The sequence below is a fragment of the Mytilus edulis genome, chromosome 9, assembly GCF_963676685.1.
Source record: "Mytilus edulis chromosome 9, xbMytEdul2.2, whole genome shotgun sequence".
Classification (NCBI taxonomy): domain Eukaryota; kingdom Metazoa; phylum Mollusca; class Bivalvia; order Mytilida; family Mytilidae; genus Mytilus; species Mytilus edulis.
In genome coordinates this window covers 47,792,529-47,819,576 of record NC_092352.1, presented here as the reverse complement: position 1 = coordinate 47,819,576, position 27,048 = coordinate 47,792,529, and the positions used below count along the sequence as shown (strand labels likewise).

Below are 27,048 nucleotides of genomic sequence, written 5' to 3'. Positions count from 1 at the left end.
TTATATTTTGTGGTTGTTGTGAATTCTCGAATCATTAGAACAATTTTTTTAAATGAAATCTGTATAAAGTTATTTCACACATTCAGTTAATGTTTTGCGCCCAGTATCTTTTTATATCAACGCAAAAAATACAATCCATACTTCTTATTGACCATTTAGTGTACGTAAATGAACGATATGCTCCATTGGATACTGTGAAAGACACAATATTCTTGACCAGTAGGTCAAAAATGAAGACTTTCTACGTTTTTTAAAGTAAACATGCGGCTGCGTATATAGATGAATTTCATACAAAGCTTAAGGTGAAACGTAAAAAGTGTATATATTATAACATTAAAAAGGAAATTTAGGATCTACCTTAATTAGATTGTGATCTAACACTTTTGTTTGGTTATATTCATTAGTATAAAGGTAGGTTATTTGTTCTTTTCAAATAGAATTGTATGGATATTGTTTTTAAAGAACTTCACACGAGTATAGCAACAAAGATTTCGAATCCTGCCACTGGATCCAAAATCTAAGCTTAATGGTTAACTTGGCATCAATCATAATAATGTAACAGAAATCGTGAAAGCTTATGAATGTATGTGTAACGGCTTTTATTTATGAAATATGCAAAAGATATAGGATGAAGTAAGATGTTGACATTACAAAATATATACTACAACTGCGTAATTTAGATGGATTTAAAAAGTTAAAAGTAAACAAATTGTTTACATAATTTTTCTGTATATTACGATGGAAATTGCTCTGTTTCAATTGTTTTCACTTCTTTTATGGACGGGTTTTAACATCTAAATAAGTAAAATAACGATCATTACCCACAGGTGATGAAAAGTATGTAAACATAGTTAATAACTTTTTAAATGACAGTTTAACCTCACATTTGCATTTGAACTTTATCTTCATTTTCATTATTTATGATAAATAAAGTGTCTTACATGTTTTTTAATTCACTATGAAATGTAAGTAATCCATATAAACTAATTCATAACTCATGAATAAACGTATTCATAAAGGTAATCAATATAACATTGTCGATTTTTTTTTTTACTATTCTATTACTCGGTTCTAACCTAGTTGATTTTAATAAATAAAATCATAAGTACTTTTTTTAGTTTGAGAAAATATGGTTTCTCTATTAGTTGAAAATAGCTTTGATCTAGCTTTTAGTAACTCCTAAGATCGTTACCTTTTTTGTTCTTTTGTCTTTGTGTTATTTGTTTTGTGCTTCTTGCTGATCTGATGAGTCAAATCGTTTCCAACTGTGTTATTAAACTGTTAACCTGTATTTTTTATGTTTTTGCTGTTACACCACTGATCCAGGTTATGGTAGGAGAAAACACTTACAAACATGATTGAAGGCCGTACGTTGACATATAGTTGCTAACCAATCATTATGGTCTCTGATAGAGAGTTGTCTCATTGGCAATCATACCACATCTTGATTATTCAGATTTTTATATGAAAAAAATATGTATTTGTTGAATCGAAGTTGAATATACCGAGACACGATCAAAGTTATAAAGTTTCATAATTCAAAGAGATAAAAAAAAAAGTGAATTCTTTAAAATGTATGTAACCAATCATAAGCAGTGAGTGCGAAAGCACCGTTTTATTTTTTTAATATGACCCCCAGGCACTTTGTCTCTAAAAAAGAATACCTATATACTTAAATATATTAAAGTATATGATATTTTTTTCAAAAACACCTGCCTGTGTGAATTTGTACCTATGAAACATTTGATCAAAGATATCGAAATCAGAAATGGATTCATAATACATTAAGGTTTAGGGCAATGAAGCAAAGGGTATAGAAAACAACCAATACAAGTGCGAAGTCATTTGCCTACAGTTAAGTTTATACACTTTCAGTTTAAAACCGATGGAAAATCGATAGTAGAAACCGGTTTTATTATGTCTGATCAGATACCGAATGACTATTGAAATAAGTTTGACATTTTGTGTTGTTCCTTAATTCGTCTTTACAATATGCAAATGTCAGAATGTCGTCCATAGATAAGTTTAACACCTTATACGTATAGCGGTCCAATACTTTACCTGAATATCAACTTTAACCTATTAAATTCACTGTAAATACATTATCCATGTTACTATATGAGTAAACTATTTGAAATGGTTAATTAAACCCCTATCAGTTTTCACGAACTTGTTGTCTTTGGGCGAATCTTTAGATTTAATCGGATTCTTGTTCAAAGCAAACTGTAACCGAACGTTATAACAAACACACTTGAATTTTTCGCGTACTCTTTGTATGGGTCATTATGAAAAAAAACCATACAAAACTATGTTATTGGGTCTTTTTAAGTCACAGACATGAAAATATATCAAAATAACACTTGCATATGATAGACAATTAACTATCTAATTACTACTACATTTAAATATTAATTAGTATTATAAGTTTCACTGTTATTTATATAAGTTAGATAAGTTATACAAATCTAATCTTGAATTTCATCCAACTTCTTTCTTAATTTTCGGAACACGTTTTAGAAATTTAAGTGCGACATCGCTTTGCGCGTTGCATTGAAAATGGCTAACAGGGCTTTATTTGTAATGTATTCGTTTTTATTCTATAGCTAGTCACCACTTCAGTTATTTCATGTATATCTATTATATAGTCATTTTATAAAATTTACTGTTTGCAAAACTATGTATTATTCTTGATAATAATGCTGCTTTTGTCAAAGGCAGATTGATTTTTTTGTCCTAGGCGGATAACCCTTGCCTCACAACTTTTTGGAACTTTTGGTCCTCGGCGATCTTCAACTTTGTAGTTGTTATGGCTTTCAAACTTTTTACATCTGAGCATAGTTTTGTGTGGACGTAGCGCGCGTCTGGCGTATATAAATATTTTTAACCTGTAACCTTTTGATGGCTATTATTCGTTTGTTTCTCTGTCCTATATTTTCTCCTATTTATCTGTTTTATTGTCACCCTGTCGTGTAATGTTGTCATTTTAATGTTATAATTAACACTGCCATTAAAGCGAAAGGTTTTGCATGCCACAAAACCAGGTTTACCATTTTTTTCTTAATTTGCCCTGTTCCAAGTCAGGAAAGGGGCCATTGTTACATTATAGTTCGTTTTTGTGTGTGTTACATTTCGGTGTTGTGTCTCTGTTGTGTCGTAGTTCTCTTATATTTGATACGTTTCCCTCAGTTTTAGTTTGTAACCCGGATTTATTTTTTATCTATCGATTTATGACTTTTGAACAGCGGTATACTACTTTTGGCTTTATTAGATATAAATGTTTTGTGATACCCAATATACAGTTTACAGTATGAAATGTTATAAAAACATCCTTAATATTTTCTTAAACCCTTGGAGATGGCCAGAATTAACTGTTATGTTTTACTATAAATCCTTTCAGGCTTGAAATAGGACTATTATTCATATCATTTGTTATTATTATGATTTATCACTTTTTATTGCATTTTGATACATACAAACACTTTTCAATGATTTAGGAGGTGTATGTTGGTTTTATAATAAAATTGTTTCATTTTTTAAGTCAATGGTGTAACCAAGTGACAAATTAGAAGGATAAGAGTTATCTTTCGCAAGATTTGGGCATTTACAACAGTTTCTCCCTTAGCAATGTTACCTGTAAGCATGTTATGCAAAAGAAAACAAACAATTATGTTGAAAATTTAGTGAAAAAATCTTAAAGTAAGTGAAAGCTATATCATAAATGAAAATAATGTCCATGGTGTACCTTTGTAAAAATCATTCTTTGAAAGCATTTCCTTAACTTTTAATTATGAAATATATTGATTATAGAAACATGCACCAGTAACAACATATATAATTGGAAAATTGAACACTTATTTCGTAACTGAATCTTAAAATACACCTTTAATCATTGGTGTTACTATCAACGGCGGCGAGACCATTTTGATAAAATAACACAATGATGACCAGTTTAGTAACACCAATGAATATATCAGGACAATCAACATTGTTTTGTGTTTCTTTCATGTTTAACAAGCGAAACATCATATTATTTATGAAAACAATACTTATTTAACAATGTTTTAACAATATCATGTATTGCATATACAAAGTTTTCACAAACTGATGTATGCTGGTAACACCAATGACACTATTTAGTAACACTATTGATATTTTTAGTAATGGGTGTTATGTTATATAATTTTTGATTTTTTAACCTGAGAAGTATTTTTTCATCTTTTTTTTTGCTCTGTGTTCTTGGCTTTGTGTTCAGTACTTACTAAAAGTAAATTTTGAAATGTGATGTCAATGGTGATACTTTTGTGTCATTGGAGTTACTGAAGGTTCAGTTGTGTTACTATATAAAAATGCGACATTTTGTTATTCTTATTCCTAAATGAAAGTGCTACGAAGGATTAGGTATATTATTATCATTTAATCTTATACATTTTACATATATTCAGTTTAAGTGTATTTTTTAGTATTTACAACGGCCATAATTAGGACAGCCAACTTGTTTACGACAATGTATTCTGAAATAAATTTTTGAATAGAATGCACAGCTGTATGAATAATGTCAATAAGTCGTAATTTAAACCTAAACAACACATTGGAACAATTGTTTGATGTTTAACAATAATATTTAGTTCCTAAATGTATGTTTTAAATTGGTAACACCATTGACACGATTCTATCAAAGGATACCTTAATTGTTAAAATTGTTAAAACTCTTCATTTTCCCCATTGCATATTTCTGAATATCGTTACTACCATGATATAGAATAGAGAGTCACATTCAAATGTTTTAAACAATGACATCATTTTTCAAAATACTACCTCGTCGAAAATTGCACTTTTTTTATAATGACCCGTTTACGGTTGAAGACCGTCTGTATGATATTAAATTCCCATAAGTGTTAGAAAACTTTATACTCAATCGATAGAAAATGCTAATGTTCTGTTTTCAGCGCAGATCACATGAGAAATATTTTTGTAAATTGAAATAATTGGTTGGATTAGCATTGGTCAGTCTTTAGTTTTGTAATGTTGTTTGTCTTTTTTGTACTGGTTTCATTTTTTATCAATGGAGTTGTAAGTTTGTCAACTAATGAATGTTTCCTTATTATCTTCCGCCTCTCGTTCAGAATGAGTTATCTCCTCCGACTTCGTTCCAAGCATTACATTTGTCTTGAAAAAGGAAATATACCCTTTCTCCACTTCCATGCCTCCTACAAAGCAACTAATCTAAAATGTTAAATGTATATTAGTATAAGGAAAACTACGAGCATGATTAGGGTTGGAAAATTTTAAATGTAATTTTTTACAATGTATGGACCATAAAACACTTATCAATTTGATTTTATCTTATGATCTTTAACACATCAAGATAGTAATACATGACCAATATTTAGCATCGTATTTAGAATCTATGTATAACTTAGTTTATTCTTGTTTATATTAACTTTCCACTAATGAAAAGCTCATTAGAGCTTATGTTTGTATTGTTTGTCAATATGCCGAATCCAAATAAAGTTTTACTTACTTGAACTTTTGCTGTCCTGTCAATTAATAATGACATGTGGATTTTTTGCCATTTAGACTGCATTTACAGATTTTCAAGCGTTTTTCAAATGAGAGAGTGTGATAGGGGGAACAAAAGATTAAAGTAAAATTCGTACATGGATTCAGAGCCATGCACGAAGGAGTAAAAGAGGGACGAAAGATACCAAAGGGACAGTCAAACTCATTAATCTAAAACAATCTGACAACGCCATGGCTAAAAATGAAAAGGACAAACAAACAACAGCACACACGACACAACATAGAAAACTAAAGAATAAACAACACGAACCCTACCAAAAAAATAGGGATGATCTCAGGTGCTCCGGAAGGGTAAGCAGATCCTGCTCCACATGTGGCACCTGTCGTGTTGCTTATGTGATAACAAATCCGGTAAGGCCACACCAATTTAATTTCTTGTTCTACGGATTTTTGGACTCCAAAAATTGGGGTGAGCGATTTGAAAATAATAAAAAAATATTTAATTTGCAAATTTTTGAGGCGAAGCTTAAAAAGTAAAGGCGAGCGATTATATTTTTTTTATGTAAACATAAAATAGTAGGTTTTTAGACTATATTAAAACTTGATTTATCATTTACCTTGAAATCAGTGGCGAATCCAGAAATTTTCATAAGTGGGGCCCGCTCCAGTCACGCTTCAGTGATTCCCTATATAAGCAACCAAATTCCCCCCCCCCCCCCCCCCTAAATCCGACTATGGACATTTCTTTAATTTATGAAGTATTTTTTCCCTGTTCAACAAGAAATAATTGAATAATTAAATCTGGTCTATGTATGTGTGACTGACAATGAGACAATTCTCCATCCAAGTCATAGTCAGGTTCAGAACAACCCCTTAATGTTATGAAGATGAGGGGTCAATATAAGTTATAATATATTATTTTTGTAAAAACACTTTTAGTACAAAAGGGCTAATATTTTCCCAAAGAACTATAATATATAATCTATATATGGTATTAAATGGTCAAAACATGTCCAAGAATTTTGTACTATTCCTGGACTTTAACCATGTTAACACATTTACTTTAACAGTTTAATATTATTCAAAATAAGTGGACCCCACTTTTAGAAAAGTTGTTTAAAATATAAGTTTTCAAAGGTTTTGTATACATGTAGTAGCACTATACAAATCCTTAGTATTTCTATTTTCTATTCTACAACAGTAAACATAATAAAATGACCCCTTCAAGGCCCTTGTCTGGGGGGATAACCTGATAATAACAAACATAGGTTAAAGTACGGCCTTTTACACAGAGCTTTTATCCAGACCAAACAGCAAACTATAAGGAACTCTTGGTTTAATAGCTTCCTTGTGAGCAGCAACCCTCTATCAAAAAAATCATGATATGAAATGCAAGCTCGGGAATATCGTATCAATTGGGAGATATATACCCCGTATGCAGGTGCTGCTGGAATGTTGCTACTTAGAAATGGAAAGTTCACAATTGGAAAGTTGAAATCATCTCTTTTGTCGTAAAGTTTTGTTTTCAACCGACCCGCATTGTCAAGTAAGTTAAACGTCTGGGGACAAGTCTTGGAGAAGAAAATTTGGAAAAAAACGGCCATATCTTTTATGAGAAATAAATTAAATTTTGAAATGTTGCAGGTATAATCGGATGAAACAAGTACAGATAAATTTGTATAAAGTAAATAAATTAACAACACAGAACTAAATAAATATACAGACAGATATGAATTGGGCGCCCAAAAATCTTCTTTTTATTTTAGATTAAAGGAGCATCAATGTTTACACGAAAAGTTTGAATTTCACAAGCTGTAAATCATCGATAAGGAAAAAATATTATGAAACTTCATTGATATCGAGAGCTTGCTTCAATGAGTTTTGTACACACTTGTGGGGTAGTATGGTAGTGCATCGTATGAAATTAATTTAAATCAATAATATATTCACAACATAATATAACGGGAAATGCAAGTTTTATCACGGTTGGTTAATTGTACGTCTAAAATCTTACAAAGAATTAGACGTTTTGAAAGTTTACAGGTAAATGTAGGTGTATGTATGCGTTTAGTTTATGAACCCCTTTGTTTGTCTTGCGAAATATCAATAACTCGTGATGCTGCAGCTATTTTGATATAAGTACAAATAGTGTGTAATAAACATTTTCTTCAGATCTCTGGGAATACGTCTTTGGGTACAAGGTAAATAGATATATGTATGATAACAAATAAATTGTACTTAATTTATTGGAATAGTGATTGCAAATAGAGATATATAAAAAAACAAACAATTATCTGCTGCAAAATGCTTAAAATTGCAAAGGTATTCTGTATTTATGGATGCATTATTTTTATTTACCAATTGTGCAAAATAATATAAAAGAAAGACAATCTAAATGCTCTAGGAAACCATTTGAATAATCTTAATAATAGCAGTTAAGTAAAATATTGTGCGTTCAATGCCAGATTTTACGTTGCACTCTGATTTTTAATTGATTGCTTCCTTGATAAGTAACATTATATATTGCTGTGTGCGTAATGTTTTTAGATAATCTAATAATACAAATAAAGAATGAAATACAAAATAATGAATAAATGCACAAATTGTTTGATAAAAACAAATATTCTAATATATTTATATGATATGTTATGCTGTTAAACGGGTAAAGTAAAATTTTGACTGAAGGCAAACACCTGGTAAAAGTGTTATGAAGAATCTTTATGTCTGAAACCATTGAAAATATAATTTTCTTCAATTATATACAATGTTCTTGAAGTCTGAAATTTGAGTTAAATTTCACTGTATTTTGGAATGCACATATTGTTTGAACGAAAGGAAAGAATGTATATATAGATAGAAAATACCTCACCAACATTAACACCCTAGTTTAAAGCAGTTATGTTATTTTTCTTCAAAATAATCAAAAGTAAAAAAGTTATGCAAGTTCATTTGAATCATATATAAAATTGGATTACCTCTGATAAAATGTAAGCCTTAAAACCTTGTATTTGTTTCTTCTCTAAGAAGACCTTATCCGCGGCTAACTCACCAAATGTATCAAAAGAGCGGCGAAAGATACCAGAGGGACAGTCAAACTCATAGATCGGAAATAAACTTACAACGCCATGGCTAAAAAAGAAAAAGACAAACAGACAAATAATAGTACACATGACACAACATAGAAAACTAAAGACTTAGCAAAACGCACCCCACAGGGAAGGTAATTATGTTCACATCCTAATATATTAGTATTGTTACCATCAATCATACGTTACACCTTCTTAAAATTCCGTATTCAGTATACTTCAGAATATCAAGTCAAATCTAAATGCCGTTTCGGAGAAATTACCAAATAATAAATAGAAAACTTAAATTAGGCTTTGACTCAAAAACCAAATACAATTTCTGAAAACCAAACTCCATTACGTGCACATGTCGACATTAAAAATTGTTTGTTACAAAGTTTGTCTAGGTTTTTAAAGTTGAAAATTTGAGATAACAAATGCACATTGGTTCATGCTGTAATAAAATTATAACAATTTTATAATAATTATTCACATTTTTCTGTGTAAATACACTTACTAAAAATAGGTAAATGATTTACTGTTCAAATTTTATAGAATAAACAGGTTATATTAAAATCTTGAAATAACAGAATTTATTCAGGCACAGACCATTTATATATTTTTTCATGGAAAAAAAGGGGGCTTGATTTTTTTCTGGGAACAATCAATTTGTTTTCGAATTTAATCAAAACAATTTTTTTTATTATCATATCGGAACACGAAAATTTTTATAAATTTTAGTCCTACTGTTTTTTGGAAGCAAACATTTTTTGTCAATTCCAATCTGAAATAGAAAGAGATTATATTTTATTATTAAACATTACATGTAAATTAAATTGTGCCACAGCAAAAAAATTATGATCGTTGCCTTATGATATAATATTAGAAACAAACAATTAATTAAATTCAGATAAAGTAGGTCTAGTTTTGTAGTCAAAACCCACGCCTATCGTACAAAATTTTAATCCTGTATCTATGATGAGTCTATTAACAATTACTTGTTCGATGCCATTACTTGTGAGATATCAACCCAAATTATATCACCAGCCAAGTAGTCAGCACTAATGTCCTCAATTGTTCTTTAAATGTTGTGTACAAAGTCAGGAAAATGGCAGTTGTTATCTTAGTTCGTTTCTGTGTGTGTTACATTGTCGTTTGTTTTTTGTTCACTTCAGTGTTTCTGTTATTTCTATGTTTTCCTCCTATAGTTGACGAGTTTCCCTTGGTTTTAGTTTGTTATCCGGATTTGTTTTTGTCTCACCCGAATTATGACTTTTGAACAGCGGTATACTACTGTTGCCTTTATTTTACATTAATTATCATTGATATCTTCATATTTATAGATAAACTCGGTTTACAAATTTTAGAATATTTGACATACTATAAGGATTGTCTACCCTAGAAAAAGAACATTAATTATACTTGACAAAACCTCCTGGAATGTTGGATCTTAAATGCTCTTCAACTTCTTCCTTTAGTGCCCTTTTTTAAATCTTTTTTATCGTCACTAATGAGTCTTTTATTTGGAGGAAACGCGTAATATGGCGTACCTTGGTATCCATGGTGAGTTTTTGAACAAACACTGGTTCGATGCCACTGCTTAAGATGTTTCCTCCCAAGTAGATATAGATTATCTTAGCTGTATTTGACAAAACCTTCCAGAATGTAGGGTTCTAAATGCTCTTCAACTTCTTACATCGTTTGCCTTTGAAACTTTTTTATCGTCACTAATGAGTCTGTTATTTGGACGAAACGCGCATATGATGTAAAAAATGTTAACCCTGGTATCCGTGATGAGTTTATGAACAACCACTTGTTAGATGCCACTGCTGGTGTGGTTTCCTCCCAAGTATTATCACCAGCCCAGAAGTTAGCACTAATGTCTTATGTGTCGACATGATTTATCATTGATATGTTCACATCTATAAATTAACTAGATTTACAAAACTTAAATTTTTCGAAATACCAAGGATTGTCTTCCCAAGATATAGATTATCTTAGATGTATTTGGCAAAACGTTGGGACCTAAATGCTCTTAAACTTCTTACTTGATTTGCCTTTTAAATTTTTTTATTCAATCGTCAATAATGAGTCTTTTTAAGAAACGCACATATCTTACAACATAAATTGCTGGTGAAGTTTACTGTCAAAGAGAATCACCAGTCCAAAAGTCAGCACTAATGTCCATTGTGTTAACATGAATTTAATTGATATGGTCATATTTATAAATTAACTCGGTTAACAAAGCTTAAAATTTATCGAAATACTAAGAAATGTCTACGCTTGAAATATATTATCTGAGCTGTTTTTGACAAAACCTTCCGGAATGTTAGGTCCGCAATACTCTTCTTACTTTAATTGCCTTTTTGAATTCTCTTATTCGAACGTCACTAATGAGTCTTTTATTTGAACGGTGCGCACGTATAGCGTACAACATTTTAACACTGATATCTGTGATGTGTTTATGAACAACCACTGGAGGGATGCCACTGTTGGTGAGGTTTACTCGCCAAGAGTATCACAGGCCCAGTAATAGGCACCAATATATTCTGTGTTGACACGAATTGTCATTAATAACGTCATAGATTAACTGTTTACAAAATTTGTAATTTTCCGTAATACTGAGGATTATCTTCACCCAGATATAGCTTATTTTCGCTGTATTTGGCATTCTTACTCTGGGGTCCTTAATGCTTTTCAATCTATTTTTTTTACTAGAGCGTCAGCAATGATTCTTTTGTAAGGGACGCGCGTTTTCCTGATATATCTAATATGAGTTCATTACAATTTTACTGTACTTTAAACAAAACAAGAAAAAGAAAATCAGAAAAACGATAAAGGCAAAAATTATTGTTCTTTTTAATAAAAAAATAAAGAGCATCCTGGCTAAAAAAAATAGCCTTCAAAACACGGTAAAAAATTTATTATGTTCTACTTGATATCGAAACTGGTCTATGAAAAACTCGGAAAAGAAATATAGATTCCACAACTGCAATAAGTGTATTACGATATTTCTCCACTCGAGACAGTTAATTTTTAATATTTAAAGCCCGAGGCTTGCCGAGCTTTTTAAATAATTAAAATTTAACGGTTGAGAGTTAAGAAATAGCGTAATACATGAGTTACAGTGGTGGATTCTGTTTCTCTAATGATTTTTATTCTTCCTTTTCAAAGATTTCAGGAAAATTGTGTTCTTTTGATGTGACGTCATCATGCATGGTCGCCTTTTTTTCATGACGTCACAATAAGAAAATCCGAAACAAAACAAGAAAATATAACGTCACAATTAAATTTCAACCAATCATTTGCCGAGAACAGATTTTTCACCAGTGAGGAGAAATATTTTTCTCACACCGGTCAGGAAATGTGAAAATAGCACATAAAATAGAGAAAATAGAATTCTTAATAACGAAACTGTTCCATGAAAACTCGGTAAAGAAATTAGAATGTTCTACTTGATATCGAAACTGTTCCATGAAAAAGTATTTCAACATAAAGATCGGTCTCTGATTATTGTTGAAACAACTTAAATGTGTAAGTATACATGCACTTCATTCACTTCTCAAAAACATAAGATATACAAATCAGATCAATGATTATTTGTTGGTTTGAGGTCGTTATCCAGACACAATGCTTACAAATATACAAAATTCTAATTTGGACTAACAAATATTTAACACTTTAAGATTTATATTGTATTCAAATATCTGGACGATTAAATAACATATGATAAGTAAATATGTATATATATAAAGGCTGTCGGAGAGGGCGATGCTTTTGCGATGTTGAAAATGTGTACATGTATGACTGCTACTTGTGCAATATTCTTAATAAAAAAAAAATAAGAACAATATAAATAAAAAAAAGGATTAAAAAACACCATATATATATATATGGGATAGTAAATCTAAGTCATATTTTTTATAATAATTTGTGCTTATTAATTTTCAGTAATATTATTTTTAAGTATATATAAAACATGTCAAACGTCCAGGCCTAATTTTAAATGATAATTATTTGGAATACTAGAATACACCTGTTATAACGCGGGTCCGTGACTGTGAATTAAAGTATATAACTATGCGTAAGCCTTATTTTAGTATTGGTATTGTTATCTGATAAAGTCATGCCGATTATAAGATGCACAGTTTTCTCTGCTTTCAAACTCTTTCTGTGTGAACCCGTCGATCTTGAACTTATTAATTATTGGTAATATTAATTATTTGGAAAACAATAACGTATTTGTTGGAAATCAACAGCATTGTCCTGTATTAGTTATAAATAAAGTTGAATTCTTTGATTCGCTGTGTTACGTCATGCCCGCTAACAAATTGAAAACTGTACCTATACGCCTTATTTTAAGTCCAAATTTTTAGTATTCGAATTGTTATCTTAGAAAGTCTTACTGATTAAAATACTGCAATAGGGAACAATTTGACAATGATCATGATGATTGAATTTAGTAGTTTGAAAATGGACAAAGCAGTCGGTGAGGATGAAATACCAGCTGAACTTTATAAAAATGTCACCGTGATACCGTTATTGCATATTTTACTATTCAGCAAATGTTTTTTCATGGGAATAATTCTAGAGGTGTGGGCTAAAGGAATTATATACCCTATTCCGAAATCTTCTACAGAAAATGCGCGGGATCCGATGAATTACATATGGATTACGTTGGTTCCTGTATGTTATAAGCTTTATTGTCATGTGTTAAATAATAGACTGAATGCATGGGAATCCGAGAATAACATTTTATGTGATGTTCAGAACGGTTTCAGGAATGGATGGAGCACTATTGATCATGTTACCTCGCTCACATCAATTATAGAAACCAGAAAGTGTAATCGATTATCAACATTTGTTGCATTTATAGACTTCCGCAAAGCATATGATTGTATTGATCGTACCATTTTATTTCGGAAACTTCAAAGTATTGGTATTCAAGGGAATATATATAACGCTATTCTGTCCTTGTATAAAAGTGTGGAATGCTGTGCGAGGATAAATGGAAGCAAAACAGACTGGTTTAATGTGAGTTGTGGCCTAAAACAGGGCTGTTTAATATCGCCATTACTCTTCAATGAAGGGGGGCAAGGGGGGTCCCAATAACAGCAAAACAGCAAATTGATTTGGCTCATAAAAGATAACAAGGAATTAAAATGGACAAAAACAGTAAATGAAATCTTAAAAATAATTCGGTCTTTGACAAATCAATATTTCTTATTACGGATATAATCCTTTGTAATGCATTCCATTTTTTATGACTATGTTTTTAGTATTAATTTATGTATCTAGAATGTGTTTAAATTACTACTCAATATATTATAATATTTTGTATACACTCGTTTACGGAACGTATTATGGTATACTGTTGTCCGTCTGTTGTCAACATGTCGGACATTAACTCAAAAAAGTCTTTAACCATTTGCATTAAACTTTGGGAAATTGTTTATATCTATTGACGTGAGCTCTCTCTTTTTTTTTTTTTTTTTTTTTTTTTTTTATAAATTTTAGATTTTAAGTTTCTGGGTGATGGGTTTATTTATTCAATAAAATTGTTGTTTTTTTTCTCAGTTTTCTTCTGATAATACCTCAAAAATGCTTTCACGAAGCAAGGAATTATGGTGAATTGTTTATATCTATTAACATGAGGTAACTTTCAATTTTTATAAATTTTAGATTTTACGTTTCCGAGTTAACGGGTTTTATTAATTAAAAAGGGGTGATTTTCCAGTTTTCAGACATTAACACAAAAATGTTTTCAGCAGTTCTCATGAAACTTTGGTGTATTGTTTATATATATTGACTGAAGCTCCCTTTGTTGCTAATAAAAAAAGTGACCTGAAAGAGTTTGAATATTCTGACTTTTTCTAAATGACCATTTAATGAGGTGTGTGAACTTTTCTTAATAAAACTATGAGGCAAAGTGGTATATATGGTAGAAAAATCAAAAGCACCAATTATAAGCATGCAATTTATCAAGTACTTCGAATGAATTTTGACACTCTAAAAGCAATTTATTCCACTATTTTCAAAGGCCTTATTTTAACAATTTTTTTATCAGCTGAGGTTTTTGATTGTACCAAGTGTACTAGTAAGTAGAATACATAGTTCAGTAGGGAAACAATGGCTTGAAACGAAATAAATCTTTGTTTGTAATGAGTTGTGTGCAGCTTCGGACCCAAGTACATGCTGAAACTTTCATTGTACAATGCATTTGGTTCTGCTTTGAAAAGAATTACAGAGCTGAGTCTATGTACCATATTATATAAAAGGTTAAGTGGTTGTTATGACCTAGTCCTTAATTGAGATCCTTGTCAGATATTCCTGGCCATATGTTTTCCTTTTTGTCATATCAAGAATTGTTTTAATTTAATATGTTCGTACGGAAAACAAGGAACATTATTCTCATACAAAAAATTAAGATAATTCTAAATACACATTCATAAAAAAAAAATGGAATTTATTACAAAGGATAATCATAAGATATACTTGAATTGTCCTGGACCTCACTTCTGTGATCGGTATATGTTGATGGAATCCTTCTCTGAATACGGGACAAACATATTAGTAGTGGTAGACCCCAATGGCCAATGATCTTCAACTTATACCGAATATTGACTGTAAAAAAAAAATGCTAACATTCCAATTTTCAATAACAGTTAACAGCAAATACATTATCACAATAACAGATAACAAAAAAACTAAAAGCCCAATAACAGCTAACAAAGAATAAGACAATAACAGCTAACAGCAAATAGATTTTCAAAATAACAGATAACAAAGAATTAAATTGCCCCATAACAGCATAACAGTTACACCCCTTGACCCCCTCTTCAATTTTTACATTAATGACCTTGCGACACATTTAACATCTTTAAATTTAGGAGTTGATATTGGAGGTGAAAAAGTTTCGGTGTTATTATATGCTGACGACCTAGTGCCATTTATCAACTCTGAAACAAAGTGCAAACGTTATTGGATTCAATGAATATATGGTGCGTCAACAATAATATGACAGTAATTGGAAACAAGTCAAATGTCTTACATTTCCGTCCAAATTCTTCACCAAGTTCTGAATCAAATTTTAAATGTGGAAATATAACTTTGAAAACAGTCGATAAGTATACATATCTTGGACTCGTATTAACAGAACATTTGGACTACCAGATCATGACTAAACATGTTGCAGCTGCCGCCAACAGAGCTTAAGGACTTTTAATATCGAAAAATAAGGCGTTTGGAGGTGTTCCGTTTCAAACATTTTCTAAACTATACGATTCCACAGTTCGGAGCACTATCAGCTATGGAGCAGCAGTATGAGGAGATAAGAACTTTTCCGGTGTAAACGCGCGGTTCAAAATAAAGCGATTCGCTTTTTTATGGGTGTTGGACGATATACACCAAACACGGCGATAATCGGTAACTGGAATTATAGAATCCGTCAACAATTTTTATCAGCAAACATGATGATCCTGTATAACGCCGAAAATGTGGATAAAGCCTTAGTTAAGAATGTACTATATGACAAACTTTTATCTAAATTGTACGATGAATGGTCAAACAATCACAATAAAACTGTATCTCAAAGGAATGGTAACGGTGGAAATAAGGACATATAGAACTTTTAAAACGTCATTACACACCGAGGAATACATGCACAAAGTTATAGTTCCATCGCATAGAAGAGCATACGCACAGTTTCGGTGTGGTGTTACTCCGATCTGCCTAGAGACTGAACGATTTGAGAGGCTACCCGTCCAACAATGGACTTGCGAAACCTGTAAAAACATTGTTGAAACTGAGGAACATGTCTTGTTAGAGTGTTCGTTGTACGGTGATCTGCAAAATGAACTTTTTAAAATTATTTTGTTAGAATACTTAAACTTTTTAAATTTTTCTAATCTGGATAAATTGTCTATTGTTCTAGCTAGTAACTTTGATAGTATTATTATGTATAGTGCCAAAATCTGCAAATTTATTTTAGATAGAAGACGTCGTTTTTTATATCGTTAAACATTTTGTCTTAACTGTTAATATAAATATTTTAAGGATTTTTTTTTTAATCTAGCTGTACAGTGATATTTAATTTTCAATATATATACATATATTAATCCCATCTCTCATAATTCTTTTTAGAATGGCATTAATATTTTATATTATTGTATGTATTCGTGTATTATGTTATGTATTGTAATATTAATGGTGAAACGTAAATAAACTATTTATATTGTATTGTATTGTATCCATAAGCGTCTGTCATCATTTAAAATATGTCAGCTTAGTAATTATGATTTGATGAATTACTATAAAACATATATAGTCACCTTTATGTAAACAAACTAAGTAAGATATGAATAGACAACACCATTGACCACTGTCACGTCAACTTTAAACATCGAATAAAATTCGTAACATAATACTAAACATATATCATTTGTAATTCCTGTCACCAGGTACCTCCTTTGAACCAATTGTATTAATTTCAAAACAATCATGTCATTATTGTAAAAATATTTTTCAGTTGTGTTGCGTTTTTTTAGTTAGATTAAACATGATTATGAACTACATTTATATATTTTACAAGTATGTTTGTTCCATGATTTCGACCCTGAAAAATAAAAATATTCAAACCCCAATTTTAATAGCAGTATTATAAATTGCTTAAAACAGTTCTGCAAAAAACAATATTTTGAAGGCTAGATCTCCAAATCAGTACATAATTTGGTTAATATAAAGGCTGTTATTACAACAATGCAAATCTGTATACTTTTTTTATCATTATTGGTCGAAATGTTAAAGAGGAGTGGGTCCTTTATAAACGTATTTATTGTGAGAAGGGGGAAATTTATAGAAGCATTGCTTACAGTATGTCAAGTTTCTAAGGTGGCTCATAAATAAATAAGGGTGGGGTTGTTTGTTTAAAACTCATGTCGACAGAGCATTTATTTCAACCGTAATCTTGATAGGATCATTCAAATCGAAGAGCGAATCTGATCCTATTCTAAATACTAGTATCCCAAATCAATATCACATTTTCTTTCAGTTGTATTTTATAACATTGTCTTTTTTCACTCCTGTCAATGTGTCGCGTTCAAAATGAACCAATGTATTTTCTGGGTGACTTTCAGTTTGACGTACTCTTAACCTTTAACGCGGTATAATGTTTTTCTTTGTTATCTAAATTTAGTAATATTGATGTCAATTTATATCGAATATAAGAATTAGATTACTGTGTCTTTTTGTGAACTTTTCTTTATTTTTTTCGGAAAAGGATATTGTATCTACAAAGCTCTGTTGTATTTTAATTACATTTAAATTTGTCCCACAATTCATGTGACTAAAATTTGGTGTACGTCTACGCATATATTAAACATAAAAAAAATGTTCAATGAATTCAAAAAAGTTCTGTAAGGGAACACATCGACGTATATAAATAAATATCTGTAGGAGTTCCGAATTGATTATGTTTTCGATATCCAAATATTACTTATTGCTGAGCAGATTTTCCAATCGACGATATTTCCTTAAATAAATCAAATATAAACGATAATAACTGTCCTTTCTTAGATTTAGATATTTCAGTTCTACATTGGGAAACTCTACACTAAAATTTACGATACAAGAGACGATTGTTCGTTCCCAATTGTTAATTTTCCTTTTTTGGATGTTGCTGTCCTTTTTGCACCATCTTATGGTGTTCGTTCGCGATGCCCGTGTCTGTTGTGACGTTTTGGGATTTTAATGAACGTAACTACTCACCACAAATATGAAACATTGTCATGTCCCAATAAAAAAACTACAATCAAAATGTATTATTTATCCAACTTTTTAAAATTATAGGCAGTACAGGTAAAATAAAGAGTTATATAGATGAGATCAAAGGTAGCCAAAAACAATGGATTTTCAATTAGAGTTTTGGTTGAATGACAGGTTAAAAATAAGACTGAAAAATATACCCAGATTAAATTTTCTGTATTATTTATTTAGCATAGCATGTTAAAATGTGCAACTGACATTTAGTTAATGTAATGTAAATCATTTGAAAGTATTTTAAAGATTTTTAACCGTTTATTAAAATGTGAATTGGATAGGAAAATTTCAGTTGCACTTTTATTCATGAAGAGATTTGTCAATGAGATGGAGCTTTTTTTTTGTGTGTAATAGATCCTCGTCGTTCTTTTTTTTTCTGTTCTTATTCTTAAAGAAAACACCCTTAAACTGAATATATGTGTAAAATGTTGAAGTCTGAATGATTAAAAAATGCCTATCATCCGTATACAACCTTGAAACACTTTCATTTGTTACTAAAAAATAAAAAAAAATTTTTTTATATAGTAACATAACTGACCCTTCAGTAACTCAAATGACACAAAAGTATCACTATTGGCAAAAAAAATCGAATTTTACACTTTTATTTTAAAAGTACTGAACACAAAACAAAGATCACAGAGCAAAAGAAAATGAAGAAAAAATAATTATTAGGCTAAAAAGTCTCATATTTTATATATATTTTTTAATAATTTATAAAAACAGAAACAAATTTACTGTCAAATTCTAGAAAGACACCTTATTATTACTAAATAAACAACCTAATAATTAACAAAAATAAAAAGTTGGCTAAATGAGAATACCTTATTTCCAAAAGTTGGATAAATGGGAAGATCACCATTTAATTTTATCGCGACCAATTTTTTAAACAAAACAAAAAGTACTTGATGTTTTTCATGGCATTGTTCTATATATCAAATCAAGGATTTGTATAGTTAACTACATAAATCCTTGATCAAATCTATACCTGTGGCCTGAAATAGCATTGTTTATTATCGGTATATTCAAACATTTTAAAATGCCGCAATAGTTTCGAATTTCACATGTGTGTCCGTCCTATAACTTCAACTTTATACACCCATCTAGTTGTTCATCAATGCGTTACAAAAAAAGACTCAAACCATTTGTCATGATATTTTTTTTTAACATTATTAGAATGATTGTAGGTGTTTTTCACATCAAATTATACTATTTTAGTCTACATGGGAGGACTTATTGTACCAATAAATTGGACTTATTTCGAAATTGAATAATAACAACAAAGCTACACATAGATGTGTTTCTTATTTTTTTTTATGGCTAAGCTTTATACAGACTTCAAAGGAAACATCACCTGTTGGATGTCTTTAATATTGTTTATAAGAATATATGTTTAATTCTTGGAATCAGGTACTACTGACAATTAAGATAAAAATTAATTCCAATGATTGTACATTTCTCAGCTGGTTCGATTATGCGTGCGCTGCATTTGTCAGGGATGTCTCAAACTCCATTCCGAAAACTTTTTAAACAGGGATATAGGTGTCATAAATATGTGCTATCTATAGCAAAGATATTATACTTTTGAATATTGAAACGTTAACTTAAAAATGTCCAATACTAGTTTTATTATCTCAATTTTGCAATACGCATAATATGTAAATTTTAAAATTTGACGTAAAAAAACAACATTCTATCAATTTAATAAAAAAAGAAACGAATGCATTTCTCCTTACAGTCTAAATTTGTCTTGAAGTTTGCAGCTATAGTACTTTTCTTTTCATTTTGTCTCTCTCTCTCTCTGTGTTCCGAGCAGATACTTGTTTTTTGTGTATTTTCTTTGCAATCACTTACTTTAGTCTGTTAAAAAAATAATTCTAGTGAACACTATTGTCATTGAATTTTATTTTCAAGAAAAAATATTTTATTTCAGCTGCTGATTTTGTAATATATTACTAATGGGCGTCATAAGACAGATAAGACAGCTGCTCTGGAAAAATTTCGTTCAAAGAATACGTGAACCGGTGAGTACTGTGTACCTTCAGTGGCGGATCCACGGGGAGGGTTCAGGGGGTTGGAACCCCCCCTTTTTTGGACGATCAATGCATTTGAATGGGGACATATAGTTGGAAACTCCCTTTTTAAAATGGCTGCATCCGCCCCTGACCTTATACCAAATGACGCTTACAAATGAAGAGATGAAACATTTATATAGAATCATATAGTCATGCATAAGTTGTTATCAAAAAACGACTTACAGTATGGTTATGTCTGGCGGCGGACAGGGAATAGTGGGCACTTAATTTGTATAATTAACTTCTCCCATACTTGTATCCCAGGTCCTGAAAAAGAGAGGCGAAAGATACCAGAGTGACATTGAAATTCCTAACTTCACAGGAAGGTTGCTCTTATAATGAACTTGAGTTACATTCCTGCTATTATGGAATCGTTTGAGGAATTTTTAGGACCACTTGGCCACCGAAGCCCCTCACTACAATAAATGAATCAGTCAAAAAAATTATGAAATATCTGTTTTTGACTTAGTCTGTTTTAAAGGAAACTTACAAGAAATGAGCCTGTGCAAGCAAAACGAATATTTCTTGAATAATAGCTGTCCATTGTTCAGCCCCAATTTCTGACCATACTTTAAATTGACCTTAAAGTCGGACGTATGATCAATATCATTATAAACAACATTACTCTGATTGTTGTGAGACGAAGAAAAATAGTATCCAAACAAAAATTTTAACAAATAGTTTCATATGATCTTAAATTTTCTCCGAAAAGGTCACTGACTCAGAGATGTAAGCAACTGTATGCCGTTTAGTTCCGAACTAAAAAGTACAATATTATAAATAGTTAACCTAATATTCTTTAAATCCGTCTATTCGGATCTTTTAACTAAGTTCAAGTTTATTTCAATTTGAATATTCATTGTGTTTAAATATTTACCTAAAAAATGTGTCAACATTCATTATAAGAAATTTATAATCGGTTAACATCTATGAATAACACGTCTATAACAATTGTTTGTTGATAAATTATTTATTTTATAAACGTTGGAATCACTATGATTTAATCCATAATAAACTACTATGTCATAAAAAAAAATATAACAACAAATAAATATCAAAGTATCTAAGAATTTAAGATGTGTTGTTGTCTACTTTTTTGTCGTTTTAGAATTTGATCGTATAGAATGAGATGTTTTGAATTATATTTAATTTAAGATACTGAATAACTTTAAAAAAAAAAATATATGTATGTAAACATACATGTACTTGTACTTATATTAATTAAAACTGTGTTATGTATCTTGACAACGGCATTCTGCCGTTTCTGAAGTACTTGGGGCAGTAAATAAAATAATATGATGTCTACAATAGACTAGATAGGCTTGTGCTGTTACACTTCTGATAATTTGGTTGATTATATAGGGAATCATTGAAGCATGACTGGAGCGGGCCCCCTCTTAGGTCAGTCAGCGCCCCCCCCCCCCCCCCCCCCTTAGGAAAAGTTCTGGATCCGCCACTGTAAATATCGTCCCCTTCCGACGGACTATCATCGTTTCCTCAAGACCATACTCGCAAATGGTGTCAAGGGAGAGCCGAAAATTAAGTCCCTGAAATTTTCATCCCAGACGAGAATCGAACCAGGAACCTTTGTTGTAGTAGTCCGATGTACATGGGTTCAATCCTTTATTTTTGTTTTGTTTATTGTTGCTCTATCTTTTGGTTTGTATGTACATGTAGTGTCTTTGTGGGTGGGTTTCCCCTTCTGTTGTTTTGCTAATGGTTTTATCTGACCTTTCAGGACTTTTTACTAGTTTTAAATGGAAACGATCTTCTGAGATTTCCAAAAGTCGTAAATTATTTATTTCAAGAATACATACAACGGCTTAATAGTTTATACAGAACAATTCGTAGTTATATGAAGCGTATATGTTTTCCTCTTTACATAGAATTTTTGTTATGCAGATTGATCATGAAACTTTTACTTATTATTTTAGCATATTTTACTGTTAGAAATAGTATGGCCAATTTTCATCTTTGTAATCGTGGCTTTAATCAGAACAGCTGTACCACCAGAGGACAAACCAACGTGTAAGTACAATGCTGTATACTAGTATACAGTTATTAGTTACAGACGTCTAGTGTCTGCTCGTAATGGACTCCTATTAGTACATTAAGTTAGCAATAGAGGAAAGATACTTCAAAGAGATAGTGTCAATTTATCACTTTACGTTAAAGTTCAATAATTACATTAGATGTATGTTTCATTTTGATACTTTATGCTGATTGGCTAACTGCACATCACGTGTTATTCCGTAAGCAATTGCATTGCTCAATAAAACTTTTCATTCATGATAACACGTGGTCCCACAATAAAGTGCACAGGGGAATTAAATAAAAAAATAATAAAATTCGTGTTTTCATGATCATTGCTAAAAAGAATGTAATTATAAGTATTGAATGCTTCTTTTTGTAACTTCATAGGCCGTTGTAAAAGCGTTGACCGTGCGCACATTTTTAGTATGAAGCGCTTCCGCGTTTCATACAAAATGTACTTCGGTCAACGCTTTTACACCCCAATGAAGTTACAAAAGGAAGCTTTCAATTCTTAAATACAACTCTTATGGTGTTTTCAAGAGATAGTGTCAATATAGCTATAGTTCTGTCTACTGTGTATAAGCACCTTCTTTTGTCTACATATATGATGAGGAGATAACAAATTATTAAACGATTTTGGATGTAGAAAAGGGACTCATAACTATAGATTGTCCCACTAAAAGTTAGTTGAATTATACCATTTAGATTAAAAAATAATTGTTTTACAAATCAAACGTTTCCTGCGTTGTTTTACGCATTGTACTTAAACAAAACAATAAAAATAAAGAAAATAATTTACAATTTTAGGTTCATATGCACCTCATGCTATGCCCAGTGCAGGTTTGGTGCCATTCCTGCAATCTTCAATATGCAATATAGATAATAAATGTGAAGACAGACAGAAAATCGAGGACAGACTAGCGCAAGCTTCAAAGTAAGTTAAGATAGGTATCTTATATGCAATATTATCTTGACCAAATATTGGATAGGTAAAACAGCACTTAGCAATTTCGTATTAATATAAAAAAGAAGATGTAGTATGATTGCCAATGAGACAACTATCCACAAAAGACCAAAATGACACAGACATTTTAAAACAACTATAGATCACCGTACGGCCTTCAACAATGAGCAAAGCCCATGCCGCATAGTCAGCTATAAAAGGCCCCGATAAGACAATGTAAAACAATTCAAACGAGAAAACTAACGGCCTTATTTATGTAAAAAAAACTAAGGAAAAACAAATATGTAACACATTAACAAACGACAACCACTGGATTACAGGCTCCTGGCTTGGGACAGGCACATACATAAATAATGTGGCGGGATTAAACCTGTTAGTTCTAAGTAAATGAAGATGGAAAATTGATGAATCTTGATGACATAATTTGCAGGTAGATGTCTGGAGAAAAGCAACTTTTAGTTAGATACATTTTATCTGAGATATTTGATCTCTGAAAAAGAATAATATTCTGTTAATTTAAATATCGATCTCCAATTTTAATTTTCAATATGTGAAACTATATATTAGTTATTGTTTTGTTTTTAAACTTGTTGATGAAATTTAAAATATAAGCTTAGTCTTTTCCTTGCCTCTCAATCTCAATTGCTTCTTTGTTTTAGATTATCAGCTTTAGTCTCTGATGTAGAGCCATACATAGTTAAAGAGTCGACACTTGATGCTTTAGATTCGATAGAAACAGCTGTGGAGCTTGCAGATGTACTTGTTAATCCTTCCACAAACGGAAGCCTTACATCATTCATCGGTAGTTTTTCATTATTTCGGATTCTCCTATTATAGAATAATTGTCTTTGTACATTAATGACATGAAGTGAAAAATAATGGAAAAAAAACCGGACAGATTAGAAAAAACTCCTTAGTATTTTTAAATAAGTTAGTTGGAAAAAGTAAGATAACAAAAACTTCAATGAAAATTCAAAATTGAAAGTCCTTTATCAAATGGCAAAGTCAAAAGCTTAGAATAAGAAACGAATGGGAAACTATAGATGTGTATCCCCAAAATACCGTTCTGTCTGCCTCTAATCTGAAAACAAATAGTTCACTATTTAAACAACAGTTTTACGAATATAATACCAGCTATAGCTATATATTTGCATAGCTAATTCTTTTTCTCCAGTTATAATGCCTGAAATAGAAAGAAAAACTGTCCTCAAAATATTATTTCAACTACTATCTTAACATGTTCATCCACATTGTCATTTTAGGTAATGATACCTTAATGGTAAAAAGTTTTTTCAAAGATCCTGGAAAAATAAAGACAATCTTAGTAGACGAAATGAAAGTTATGAGTCCTGTTGTAGCAGATGCGTTTCTTAATTCAACTGTTAATGTGATTGAGGTATATAAACTAAGTGTATTTCGGTAAAATTTGCGCAAAAAATACATGTTTACATATGATATGAAGAATCTACTTGTAAATGAACGAGAATATATGTGTATTACGGGAATGGGATAACGACCAATTTACAAATTGGTAACTTTAGAAACTTGTGAAGAAAAAAAACGAAAAGCTAAAACCAGTAGTCTAGTCACACACAAAACCATGCCTCTTCTAAACCGACTCGAATGGATGACATATACGTGAGGTCTCAAGATTTGTATTATTCAGTGTAAAATGTTCAACAGCAGTGTCACGGTAAGATGAATAACATTTTGATCTTATGAATTGTGAATGTTGATAAATCTTCAATGAATAAATGGGATCCCAACACCTTAATATCAGTGAAATTCCAATTCAAATATTGCTGATAACGCAAGGAAAACAATTTATTGGGGAATTATTATTATTGATGTGTTACAGACATCCATGAATGTCATTACACATCTTAAGGTATGTTCCTATAATTTAAAAAAGTTATTTGCAGATTCGTTTCTTTTTCAACAGTTATTTAATGCCATCACAACAGGGTACATAGACTTCAAAGGAATTGTATGTGACCAAACTAAACTTGCCAGTTACATGTTCTTTCAAAAGAACGTAAATATGACAATGGTTTCCAGAGAACTTTGTGAGATACCTGATGATGCAATTTCTGGAATTACAGACATGATTTTACAACAGTTAGATGTTGCTGCTATATTCAGAGTGGTAAGCCATTGCTTCGGTGTGTTTGAAGTTAGTCTGCCAGTTAATATTTACTGAATATTTCTTAAGATATGTCACGCTCTTAATATTTTTTTCAAAATATATTTCATCATTTTCAATTTAAGAATAAATAAATCAAAAAATGTGAACCTGGGAAAACACATAAGAGATCATAAGAGGGCTGGATGGGGTTAACAGAAAAGAGAATATATACTTAAGAATTGAATGCTTCTTTTTGTAACTTCATTGGGGTGTAAAAGCGTTGACCGAAGTACATTTTGTATGAAGCGCGGAAGCACTTCATACTAAAAATGTGCGCACAGTCAACGCCTTTACAACCCTATGAAGTTAAAAAAAGAAGCATTCAATACTTATTATTACATTTTTTTAGCAATGATCATGAAAACACGAATTGTATTATTGTTTTATTTAATTCACCTGTGCACTTTAATGTGGGACCACGTACGTGTTATCATGAATGAAAAGTTTTATTACATGAACAACAAGTGCAGAAACACAAAAGAATAAAGAATAGAGACTATATAATGTGATTCTCAAAATTTAAGAACAGTGTACAATGGGCAAAGTATTAAATAAAGTTCGGAGTAAACTGGTCTAAAATATCAGTATTTAAAATTAAAAGAAGAAAGAAATAGTACCCCTTATGATATCCAGACCCTTATAAAAACGGTACAGACATATTTCTGTTCATAGGTTTATATCGACTCAAGTTTTGTAGTTTTGTTAAAACATTGTTATATTATATTATATCATTAGCATACTATTTATCAATTGCTTCAAAACTTTGTTTTGGTTTTTTTTACTTTTTTGGCGCGAGATCGTTTCTCTATCTCATTAATTTAACTAGATCTTAATTTCCCGCCATTTTTATGTTTGTAAACATTTGAACATTTAATTTGAAGATGTCCCACTTTTTAAACTACACGTGCAAAGTACTTGGTTTATATTTATTAGATAATTCCTTCATTATAAACACAAACATATATGACAGGCAAATATCAAACTTCTCTTTCTCTAGTCCAAATAATTATGACGTCTGGCAAGGCTATTGCGTCCCAGAAAAAAATATTAAAATAGCCTTGCCAGACATCATAATTATTTGGACTAATTGTACCTATGCCTTGTATTGTTGGGTAGCTAGGTCGGCATTTTTTTAACCAACAAAATTAGTTACAGGTGTACATGTATGTTTTAAACAAGAAGACAGAGCAAGAAACAAAATTAACTTTTTTTTTTTTTAAGTTTCATGTGGACCCTATGGCTAAAAATGGCAGTATTTTCATCTCAAAATTTACTCTGAGTACAGACAAACCTGCGCATCTGTAAAACAATTCAGGCATAGCATGCCCTAGATGAATAAATTTCAAATATGTTTTATGTTTAAGAAAACTTACCAGGATTTTGCCGTGCACT

General features: G+C 30.8%; 1 protein-coding gene across 1 annotated transcript in view; it reads left to right on the top strand.

The window, feature by feature from the left end:
* The first annotated feature begins 232 nt into the window (after positions 1–232).
* LOC139489728 (uncharacterized) overlaps positions 233–27,048 on the top strand; it is a 118,706-nt gene continuing 91,890 nt past the window's right edge. Inside the window, exons 1-7 of the mRNA XM_071276480.1 lie at positions 233–411; positions 20,332–20,422; positions 22,408–22,501; positions 23,315–23,441; positions 24,131–24,273; positions 24,734–24,867; positions 25,414–25,617. Of these exons, the coding sequence (XP_071132581.1) occupies positions 20,357–20,422; positions 22,408–22,501; positions 23,315–23,441; positions 24,131–24,273; positions 24,734–24,867; positions 25,414–25,617 (768 nt within the window). The 5' untranslated portion in view covers positions 233–411; positions 20,332–20,356. The remainder of the gene's footprint in view (positions 412–20,331; positions 20,423–22,407; positions 22,502–23,314; positions 23,442–24,130; positions 24,274–24,733; positions 24,868–25,413; positions 25,618–27,048) is intronic.